This window comes from Ylistrum balloti, unplaced genomic scaffold (assembly GCF_031769215.1).
Source record: "Ylistrum balloti isolate Yb309-2 unplaced genomic scaffold, AGI_CSIRO_Ybal_v1 Utg370758, whole genome shotgun sequence".
NCBI lineage: Eukaryota > Metazoa > Mollusca > Bivalvia > Pectinida > Pectinidae > Ylistrum > Ylistrum balloti.
Genome location: NW_026782445.1, coordinates 365400 through 377918, shown reverse-complemented (window position 1 = coordinate 377918; position 12519 = coordinate 365400). Strand labels below are relative to the sequence as shown.

The following is a 12519-nucleotide window of genomic DNA, read 5'->3' as shown; positions in this document are numbered from 1 at the left end:
TTTGGTCTAGAAGACAGTTACAAGGGGAAAAAACCTACTAAGTTAAATAGGTCAGTAAAGAAATATTTCACTTGACATAATCATCTGATGATATGGAATTTCCATATAAAAGTTGTGTTTAGGAGGAACATTTGGAGGAAGTCCAACTCCAAGACAACCTCTCCATGTTTGATACGTAAATCCTGTGTACAGCATTCCTATCTCATACAACAAAGGTGTTCGATTCCTACTTCAATCTTACGACCACGCCAACACACATCTTCACTTTTGCTGGGAGGTGGATATTGCTGTTGGTATAATTATATGGAACGTTGGTTGGCATGTTTTATGATTTAGATGGATTTTTGGTCTTTGTTGTGGTAAATTTTATGTGGGTGATTTAATAAATTATTATGGAAGTTCAGCTTTGGTAAAGTACAAGTGTTCTTTAATCTGTGTAATAAAGATGTTTTACTGGTGAAAAACCATCAGCCCTTTCTTATGTCAATGGTACTGTAGTGGAATACTTGGTGAAATAAACTGTGGGGCTAAATAACACAGCAGTGTAATGATCTCCACTAATTCTACAATCTATTTTAAAGCAGTTCAACAAGGCACTCCTCCTAAGCCATGTATGTTTGACCTTCAAACATCATCCTTTATTTGTCTTCCTCAGATTTACAGTTTCTGTTGTTTTTGGAAAAACAAGGTGAAATAAAATGTGATTAATGTCACACTTTCATGTTGAGTCAGAAAGAAGTATCAGTAAAACTTGGTTTTATTAATTAAAGGGATGATGAAATTTGGAAATGAAAAACAAGTACTTTCAATTTTGGCATCAAGCTTTGGCCCATGTTTTTATTTTCTCTTTATTGGCAAAAAACAAAATGGGTGAAAGCTTCTTATCATACATTACTTTCTTTCTTACTGAATTTATAAAACTTTGTAGTGAGAATTTAAACAGATATATTTGATATAAAAATGTCAACCTGCATCACATTTCAGCACCCTAACAGGCCCACTGGACCCCTTTGTTATATGATTAACTCATATTGTAACATTCAATGCAAAATGGTTTTATTTTCTGATTTGTATAGTTGTAATAACAACAACATACAGCCATTTAGTATGGGGATGGTATTTTATCTAAAATCATCTATACATACCTTCCAGAATGTGTCTACACTTCAAAAAACCTGTTTATCTATTCATGTTTATGGAGAAACCTTGCCTATGATTTAATTCCAGGTGAACAACTTTAGAGCGCTGTTTACCAAGATCGTCGCTGACAAGCATGATGATGTAATGGCTAAGTTTGGAGCCATCCTCGCCAAGGGGATCATGGATGCTGGTAGGTACTTAAAAGGGATATCGCCAGGACAGAATCAACTCAAAATCTCTTCTAGTATATCAGAATAATTAATTAGTGATGCATTTGATTAAAAACTTGTTATACAGCTTTTTAAACTCTCTGACAAAGAAAGGAGAGGAATTTCAACTTTTTAATTTTTTTTTATATGTTTGTACATATCATTGGAATGGTAGTCCCTTTATTTGATGATGTAACCTCTACTACCTGCCAGTCCATGTGGACCCTAACAAAATGCTTGATAATGACATTCTAGCTTAAACCTACAAGTATATATTTGAGGAAGGAAGAATGGCATAAAATATATGTAAGTTTTTAAAGTTCATGAAAACAGTTTTGAGAACAATTCAGCGAAAGAATTTCTGTAACAGGAAGAAAACTTTGAGAAAATTTATTTTAATGCAGAGATCACAGCTAAAGTGATATTTAAATGACAGAAGTTTCATCAAACTTACTCCAGATTTAACTTAGGATGACGTATTTCATGTTCAGGACTTCATCGAATGCCAGAAGTCAAAGCACACGAGATAAGCTCAATTTTATAAGATCTGCTGATAAAATATCTGTCAGTATGATGGTGTTTTAGGCTCCACGAGATGTCTGTTTCAATATTACATATTATCTGTTTTTACCAACTTGACAACAGTCAACCATTCTCTGGCAGTTTGTAGTACCTAGTAGGGTGCATGGCTATTATCAGGATATAATTAAATGTGTTGGGATGTGATAGGGGAATCCTCCTCCTCTGTGTTAAGCAGGCGGCTCGTCTCCACTAGCCTCCTATATACATTTCAACTTTATCAATGAGCGTAACTTGAAGATCTAGTTTGATGTTCTTATGTCAAATCTGTTCCTTTTGACAGGAAAATAATGTGCCGTGATTATGCAGAGAGTAGTGGTGATATTTGTGGGAAGTTCCTAGTATAATCATCTGTACAGGATATTGTGTACATTAATTGACTAGACAATAAGGTTTTTAGGCTCAAATTTTACATTTACTGCAAATTGAAGTATTTGTAATGTATTGTTCATGTTTCAGATTGAAATATAGGATGAACACCATGTGTGTCAAACAGTTGTGATAGATTATCTCCCTTGAGGGTGTGGATACGGTGTTTAAACAGGTGTGATTATCTCCCCTCTGACAAGGGTGTAAGTAGGGAACTGTCAGATTTAAGTATGATCTCAGGATAATCTCTGAGGTCGGATGGACCTGATGCTCTCAAGCAGGAAAACCTGATATAGGTTCATCAGGGGAATGCACAGCTTAGTCTGTACCTGTTAACAAATGAAAAAGGGGGATGGGAGGGTCTACACTGTACTTATTAACCTTGAGGTGGTGTGGGGGGGGGGTAGCCTGGATATTGTGTACTTGGGGAAAGATGATATTCTAGATAGCTTATGTAATGCTGGGAGTGACTACACTGATGTAGTACAACAAACCTGTACAACAAACCTGTTAACCCTGAGGAATTGTGGTTCTCTGGGAGTCATACAGCCTATTGTTGTGATATGGTAAACAAATGGTTTGCCACATTACATATCATGTATTTTTATATAGACAAAGGGATGGTCAGTTATTTTGGGCCAAACATTTGTTGACCATTCCCTGATATGGATTATCTCTGTAGTACACAAACATGAAAGCTGTCACACAGTTCACATAGGTACAAACATATAGATGATCTAGATAGTGTGGGAAAAAAGGTGATGAAGTGATTGGTCAGCATGATTGAAGGCTAGTTTTGTTAATGGTTTGCTTTTCTTATCTGTTGTCAGGTTCAAAACAAGATCAAAAAGTTTCAGACAAAATATAGGGAGAATTTTTCACACAAATTGGCAGTTTTGGTATTTTCAGAGGTAAGGGTAATGGATAGTGGAAGGGGGACATAAGTGTGTTCTAAATGCTTTAAAGAAGGGGGAGGGATATTTGTTGATGTGAGAGACAAGTGGCTTTCCTGTATTATATCGGGAGAACTAGCATGAAGGAAGTATGAATTAAAGACCTACTGTGTAGCGGAGTGGTAATTAACATTTTAATAGGTGACTATACAAACCAAAGAGCAAAAACGTACATAGCTTTTATCATTTCCAGCTATAAATATATAAATGACATGCTATTGATTGTCACATTGAGATTTGAAGCTAGCATACATAGGACTTTGATATGTATTTATTGATTAAGCATGCCAACTTATTTCCTTTTCACAGATAAATATGAATAGTTGCCATGAGCCAAAGTATGGCCTAAAAAACCCACAACAAATAGAAAAGAGAGAGAAAAGAGAATTCATATCAATGTTTTTACCTCTGGAAAGATATGTGTCTCTGGGCAGGTGCTGGAAAGATATATGTCTCTGGGCAGGTGCTGGAAGGTGCTGGAAAGATATGTGTCTCTGGGCAGGTGCTGGAAGGTGCTGGAAAGATATGTGTCTCAGGGCAGGTGCTGGAAAGATATATGTCTCTGGGCAGGTGCTGGAAGGTGCTGGAAAGATATGTGTTTCAGGGCAGGTGCTGGAAAGATATATGTCTCTGGGCAGGTGCTGGAAGGTGCTGGAAAGATATGTGTCTCTGGGCAGGTGCTGGAAAGATATATGTCTCTGGGCAGGTGCTGGAAAGATATGTCTCTGGGCAGGTGCTGGAAAGATATATGTCTCTGGGGAGGTGCTGGAAAGATATGTGTCCCTGGGCAGGTGCTGGAAAGATATGTGTCTCTGGGCAGGTGCTGGGGAGATATGTGTCTCTGGGCAGGTGCTGGAAAGATATGTGTCTTTGGGCAGGTGCTGGGGAGATATGTGTCTCTGGGCAGGTGCTGGAAAGATATGTGTCTCTTGGCAGGTGCTGGGGAGATATGTGTCTCCAGGCAGGTGCTGGAAAGATATGTGTCTTTGGGGAGGTAATGGAAAGGAATTTGTCTTTGGGGAGGGAATGAGAAAAAAATGTGTCTTTTGGGTGGTAATGGAGGAGGTACTGGAAAGGAATATGTCTCTGGGGAGGTACTGGAAAGGAATGTGTCTCTGGGGAGGTTATGGAAAGGAATGTGTCTCTGGGGAGGTACTGGAAAGATATGTGTCTCTGGGGAGGTAATGGAAAGGAATGTGTCTCTGGGGAGGTAATGGAAAGGAATGTGTCTCTGGAGAGGTAATGGAAAGGAATGTGTCTCTGGGGAGGTTATGGAAAGGAATGTGTCTCTGGGGAGGTAATGGAAAGGAATGTGTCTCTGGGGAGGTACTGGAAAGGAATGTGTCTCTGGGGAGGTTATGGAAAAGAATGTGTCTCTGGGGAGGTACTGGAAAGATATGTGTCCCTGGGGAGGTAATGGAAAGGAATGTGTCTCTGGGGAGGTACTGGAAAGAAACTTGTCCTGTCCTTATAAAAAGAAAGCGTTTAACAGTGTTTATCCTGGATCAGGGTGGAAACAAGGCAAAGAGATGATGTTCTTGTTTAGTGAGAATACTCTAATATAATATTATAGCTGTGTCCTCTCAAGGGCCTTCACATGTAGTTAGTGACCTTGACCCTGACAGTAAACACATGTTGTAGAGAGATCAAGGCCATTGGTTCTTCATGCTGTATTTGGTTCCATCTATTTAACAGCTCATGTTTGGTGGGGAATATAACCCACAGTATCAACGTGTCAGCAAAGTCTTGTAAACTCTTAACTGCAAGATGATACAAATCATTTGAATCTCAGATAGCGTATCTTTGTGGTTAAGTATGCTTATCAAGTTAATTACAGTAGTATATTCTAGTAGCACTTAGCATCCCTTGTTAGGGGTAAAAAGTTCATCTGGTAGTTAAAACATCTGTAACAAGTATAAGTTATACACTACTTTACTCTCTTCATATCAAACACTGAAGTGTTCCATCAAGGGAGATAACCTCAGGGTCAGTGACCATGCTATACCTTAACACAATATAATGTGATTGTTTTGAAATCTCCTTACCAATAAAAAATTTTTATCATCAAGTTTGAACTTCACTGATGCCTGTTGTAAAGGAAGATGAAAGAAACACGGGTTGGTTTTAAGTTCAACGTTGTGTTTATGTTGGATTTTGATGTCATCTTCCCAATTAAGTCGTCAGTTCAATGTCGTCTTAACACTCATATATTTTATATAGAATGTTATATGAGAGTCAGACTTTACATTTAATATAAGATAATTAATCTGAGTCCTAAAATATCATTGCTGAGATCCTCATGACAGATAAAATTAAGAATTTGTATCTAATTTCATAATTCTTGTAAAATTAGGATTTTTTTTCACACTTCGGCAGAAGTATTACAGAGAATATTTACTGTATAATTGTATTGTCATTCCTAAGATAAAATGACACATTACACGTTTATATACATATGATGTTTATTCACCCTGAATCATACAGTATTTAACCTATTGTAATCCAACCCCAGTTCTCTTAGTCAGTAAAGGCTACCTGTACATAGCTGTACCACTACCTTCTCTCTGTTGTAGCACCTTTAAAGTTGTTCAATTAGTACTTGGTATCTGCCTGTTCATTAAGCATTAATTTGATTCCAGACTTGTTTTAATGGCTGTTAGCCACTTAGAGGTACTGCTATGGAGGTTAAACACACAGCCTCAACTAGAGTAGTATAACTCCATGACAAAATGTATTTTGTATCCTTCTGGACGTAGGTAGACCATACAGTAGATGTTTTTTGGTCAGGGAAGAAGTTAATTAGGTCATACAATAGATGTTTTTAGTATACCGTAGGGTTTAATGATGACAAACTGAAGGGAGATGTAATTATATATACGGCTTAATGATGACAAACAATGCTTGTTCCTTCCAGGGTAAGTTTTTTTGGGATGTTAAGCTAAGATTGTTCTGACAATTTAGTAGGGAAGGAAAGGCAGGGCATATATACCACACATGTCAGGACGTCACACTGTTCACTCTAATGTTATAGTACCAGGTGTTGTTTTTTAGTTATGTCTACTACAAAGGAGATATGCTTTGCACATAAGAATCTTACCTCAACATGTGTGGAACATTGAGTTATAATTCATTCATGGTGCTCTTAGATTCCCATCATTTAAGATCTACCTGCTGATTTCCTGTTTGGTCAATAGTTTTGTTCTATTACATGAAAATGAAGCTGAAAATAAAGGAGAATCAAAATTTGTCTCAGTTTTATTGAATAGATGTTCATATATTACAATCACTTCTTGGAAAATGTTCTGTTTAGTTGTGATGTTTTTATCTAAAATATTAAAATCATAATTAAGATGAATGATAGTATGATTCTTAGTATTACAAAAGTGATGAGATTTTTTATCGAAGAAAATGTTGTCCTATCAGATACCTTAAATAAAGGACATGAAGAGGAGATAGTGAAAACAGAAGAAAATAAAAAATGTACTCATGATGGAATATTGTTAATATCAAGCAAAATCAACATTTGTGTGAGTCCTACATAATTAAAAACCAAATTAAATATTGTGAAGGGTTTATTGTTCATAGCAATGCTGTACTGTTTAAGGTGGACGTAACATGACAGTGTCACTACAGTCACGGACTGGTCATACTAACATGGAGGCTGTCGTGGGCATGTTGGTGTTCACACAGTTCTGGTTCTGGTACCCTCTGACACACTTCATGTCTCTGGCTTTCACCCCTACTTGTCTCATCATGCTGAACGAGGACCTCAAGGTAAGTCATCTGTCTCATCATCCTGAACGAGGACCTCAAGGTAAGTCATCTGTCTCATCATGCTGAACGAGGATCTCAAGGTAAGTCATCTGTCTCATCATGCTGAACGAGGACCTCAAGGTAAGTCATCTGTCTCATCATCCTATACGAGGACCTCAAGGTAAGTCATCTGTCTCATCATGCTGAACAAGGACCTCAAGGTAAGACATCTGTCTAATTTATACCGAATTATGATTTCAAGGTAAGTCATCTGTCTCATCTTGCTGAATGAGGACCTCAAGGTAAGTCATCTGTCTCATCATCCTAAACGAGGATTTCAGGGTAGGTCACCTGTCTCATCATGCTGAAGGAGAACCTCAAGGTAAGTCATCTGTCTCATCATGCTGAACGAGGACCTCAAGGTAAGTCATCTGTATCATCATCCTAAACGAGGATTTCAGGGTAAGTCATCTGTCTCATCATGCTGAACGAGGACCTCAAGGTAAATTATCTGTCTCATCATGCTGAACATAGGCTCCATCCCTTCATAATGTCAGATCAAATCTAATGACATGTTAAATCATAATGGAAGTTTTAGACCATAAACATGCCTTCAGTGATACATTGTATCATTTTAACCTCAGGAACAAGGTGATTGATATTTCTGCATATTTATATGTTAAATCTCAAACTGTCAGTAAAGTCAACACACAACAAAATCTCAAACTGTCAGTAAAGTCAACAACACACAACAAAATCTCAAACTGTCAGTAAAGTCAACAACACACAACGAAATCTCAAACTGTCAGTAAAGTCAACAACACACAACGAAATCTCAAACTGTCAGTAAAGTCAACAACACACAACAAAATCTCAAACTGTCAGTAAAGTCAACACACAACAAAATCTCAAACTGTCAGTAAAGTCAACACACAACAAAATCTCAAACTGTCAGTAAAGTCAACAACACACAACAAAATCTCAAACTGTCAGTAAAGTCAACAACACACAACAAAATCTCAAACTGTCAGTAAAGTCAACAACACTCAACAAAATCTCAAACTGTCAGTAAAGTCAACAACACACAACAAAATCTCAAACTGTCAGTAAAGTCAACACACAACAAAATCTCAAACTGTCAGTAAAGTCAACACACAACAAAATCTCAAACTGTCAGTAAAGTCAACAACACACAACAAAATCTCAAACTGTCAGTAAAGTCAACAACACACAACAAAATCTCAAACTGTCAGTAAAGTCAACAACACTCAACGAAATCTCAAACTGTCAGTAAAGTCAACAACACACAACAAAATCTCAAACTGTCAGTAAAGTCAACACACAACAAAATCTCAAACTGTCAGTAAAGTCAACACACAACAAAATCTCAAACTGTCAGTAAAGTCAACAACACACAACAAAATCTCAAACTGTCAGTAAAGTCAACAACACACAACAAAATCTCAAACTGTCAGTAAAGTCAACAACACTCAACAAAATCTCAAACTGTCAGTAAAGTCAACAACACACAACAAAATCTCAACATGTCAGTAAAGTAAACACACAACAAAATCTCAAACTGTCAGTAAAGTCAACAACACACAACAAAATCTCAAACTGTCAGTAAAGTCAACAACACACAACAAAATCTCAAACTGTCAGTAAAGTCAACAACACACAACAAAATCTCAAACTGTCAGTAAAGTCAACACACAACAAAATCTCAAACTGTCAGTAAAGTCAACACACAACAAAATCTCAAACTGTCAGTAAAGTCAACACACAACAAAATCTCAAACTGTCAGTAAAGTCAACAACACACAACAAAATCTCAAACTGTCAGTAAAGTCAACAACACACAACAAAATCTCAAACTGTCAGTAAAGTCAACAACACACAACAAAATCTCAAACTGTCAGCAAAGTCAACACACAACAAAATCTCAAACTGTCAGTAAAGTCAACAACACACAACAAAATCTCAAACTGTCAGTAAAGTCAACACACAACAAAATCTCAAACTGTCAGTAAAGTCAACAACACACAACAAAATCTCAAACTGTCAGTAAAGTCAACACACAACAAAATCTCAAACTGTCAGTAAAGTCAACAACACACAACAAAATCTCAAACTGTCAGTAAAGTCAACAACACACAACAAAATCTCAAACTGTCAGTAAAGTCAACACACACAAAATCTCAAACTGTCAGTAAATCTCTCAAACTGTCAGTAAAGTCAACACACAACAAAATCTCAAACTGTCAGTAAAGTCAACAACACACAACAAAATCTCAAACTGTCAGCAAAGTCAACACACAACAAAATCTCAAACTGTCAAAAAGTCAACAACACTCTCAGACTGTCAGTAAAATCAACAACACACAACAAAATCTCAGACTGTCAGTAAAGTCAACAACACACAACAAAGTCTCAAACTGTCAGTAAAGTCAACACACAACAAAATCTCAAACTGTCAGTAAAGTCAACACACAACAAAATCTCAAACTGTCAGTAAAGTCAACAACACACAACAAAATCTCAAACTGTCAGTAAAGTCAACAACACACAACAAAATCTCAAACTGTCAGTAAAGTCAACACACAACAAAATCTCAAACTGTCAGTAAAGTCAACAACACACAACAAAATCTCAAACTGTCAGTAAAGTCAACACACAACAAAATCTCAAACTGTCAGTAAAGTCAACACACAACAAAATCTCAAACTGTCAGTAAAGTCAACTCACAACAAAATCTCAAACTGTCAGTAAAGTCAACACACAACAAAATCTCAAACTGTCAGTAAAGTCAACAACACACAACAAAATCTCAGACTGTCAGTAAAATCAACAACACACAACAAAATCTCAGACTGTCAGTAAAGTCAACAACACACAACAAAGTCTCAAACTGTCAGTAAAGTCAACACACAACAAAATCTCAAACTGTCAGTAAAGTCAACAACACACAACAAAATCTCAGACTGTCAGTAAAATCAACAACACACAACAAAATCTCAGACTGTCAGTAAAGTCAACAACACACAACAAAATCTCAAACTGTCAGTAAAGTCAACACACAACAAAATCTCAAACTGTCAGTAAAGTCAACAACACACAACAAAATCTCAGACTGTCAGTAAAATCAACAACACACAACAAAATCTCAAACTGTCAGTAAAGTCAACAACACACAACAAAATCTCAAATTGTCAGTAAAGTCAACACACAACAAAATCTCAGACTGTCAGTAAAGTCAACAACACACAACAAAATCTCAAACTGTCAGTAAAGTCAACAACACACAACAAAATCTCAAACTGTCAGTAAAGTCAACACACAACAAAATCTCAGACTGTCAGTAAAGTCAACACACAACAAAATCTCAAACTGTCGGCAAAGTCAACACTACAATTTTGCTCAAAAAAGATACAGTGAAATATGGTTACACATTGAAATATGGTTACACATTGAAATATGGTTACACATTGAAATATGGTAACAGTCATCATATTTCAGGGTACATCATTATTATCAGATAAAAGTGTAAACTGAAAGTGTAAGTACATGAAGATTTGTTTTCTTTATGATAGATGCCTAAGATAGAGGTGAGGTCTGGTGCCAAACCATCCCATTATGCCTACCCTGCTAATCTGGAGGAGAAAAAAGACAAAGCCAAGGAAAAGGTAGAGACTGCAGTCCTCAGTATCACCGCCAAACAGAAGAAAAAGGATGAGAAAAAAGACAAAACTGACGCAGACAAAATGGAAGTTGTAAGTACTGTAGATAGTAATTCTGTCTTATTTTAATGCAGAGTTATCTGCTCTTACGAGCTGGTAATAATTGTTACATTATTAATTTGCATGTGAAAGTTGTGTTCTTTTTCTCACAAATTTATAATATTACTTTCACAAACAAATTACGTAACAGACAAAACCCGCTTAAGAGCAGATAACTCTACAAAAACACGGAATAGGAAAAAAGATGTATGTCTAGAATTTTTACATGTATTTATCTTTCTCAAGCCAGGCTATAAAACCGGGAACTGTGCAAATTGTAATATATGGAAGGAATTTAGGTTTCATACATTAACACAATTTTGATTATATTACAAATATAAAGTAGCTTTTCATCTCAGGATTGAGGATGGGCTCCGTATTATAGGGTGATATATGGCATTTCTACCGCAATTTGATAGGTTTTTGTTGTATAATTATGTTATTTTGATCTGGGAAGGATATTCCAAGGAAAGTGTGATATGCTATATGTTATTAGAGTAAGGAGAGGGTGGTAGCACAGTTTAGAGGTAAACACACAGGATGAGATAAGAAGGAGGGGAGGGAAAGGGGATAACACATGTAGTTTCTGACAGGGTAAGTAATAATTGGGATGACTAGTTCCAAGGCCAAACAATAGTAATTTAAGTGAAGATTGAGAGCTTTGAGAGGCTGCCTGCAATGCTCTTGATCTGTACAGGGCATTGGTCAGTGTTCTCATCACAGGAAAAATCATTCAATTTGGGAAAGATACCAGGCATTCCACTGTCTCCATTTATGCTTGTAAACAATATCTTAAACAAGCTGTTCATTTATCCTTGTCTTTAAAGTCATATACTATTACCATTCACCAAGAACAGCAAGCATTTTATTTTATTACCTACCGATATATCATTGGATTAGATTTAACCTGACAAATACAAAATCACCTATCATCACTTAGAGATATATCGCAGGGCCAAACAAAAGTTGAAGCCAGAAGAGGCTAGAAGCACTACAAATGGTAAATGTTTTCAGTACTGTGGCTGCAGATCAGTTTTAGCCTCTGTTGATATATTGAAGATGTCTATAAGACTTCTAGTAATCTTCCCTAAATATTTTATAATCTCATCCAGCCTTCAACTCCTCAAATAATCATCTCTTAGCACAATTTATCTCTAACAGCCTTCACTCTCAGCAAGAATTATCCTTCTTAACCTACCACTCCCACCTAATCAACTCTCAACTAATTATCTCTCAGCATACAACTCTCAAATTATTAACTCTCAACTTATTATCTCTCAGCATACAACTCTCAAATTATCAACTCTCAACTAATTATCTCTCAGCATACAACTCTCAAATTATCAACTCTCAACTAATTATCTCTCAGCATACAACTCTCAAATTATCAACTCTCAACTAATTATCTCTCAGCATACAACTCTCAAATTATCAACTCTCAACTAATTATCTCTCAGCATACAACTCTCAAATTATCAACTCTCAACTAATTATCTCTCAGCATACAACTCTCAAATTATCAACTCTCAACTAATTATCTCTCAGCATACAACTCTCAAATTATCAACTCTCAACTAATTATCTCTCAGCATACAACTCTCAAATTATCAACTCTCAACTAATTATCTCTCAGCATACAACTCTCAAATTATCAACTCTCAACTAATTATCTCTCAGCATACAACTCTCAAATTATCAACTCTCAACTAATTATCTCTCAGCCTACAACTCCCAACTAAT

The 12519-nt window shown here is 36.4% G+C and overlaps 1 protein-coding gene across 2 annotated transcripts in view; it reads left to right on the top strand.

Moving 5' to 3' along the window:
- Positions 1-12519, top strand: part of LOC132558135 (26S proteasome non-ATPase regulatory subunit 1-like) — a 233656-nt gene that overhangs the window by 208798 nt on the left and 12339 nt on the right. For both annotated transcript variants that reach the window (XM_060222666.1, XM_060222665.1), the window contains exons 24-26: positions 1228-1330; positions 6855-7024; positions 10594-10773. In XM_060222666.1, coding sequence (XP_060078649.1) covers positions 1228-1330; positions 6855-7024; positions 10594-10773 — 453 coding nt within the window. The remainder of the gene's footprint in view (positions 1-1227; positions 1331-6854; positions 7025-10593; positions 10774-12519) is intronic.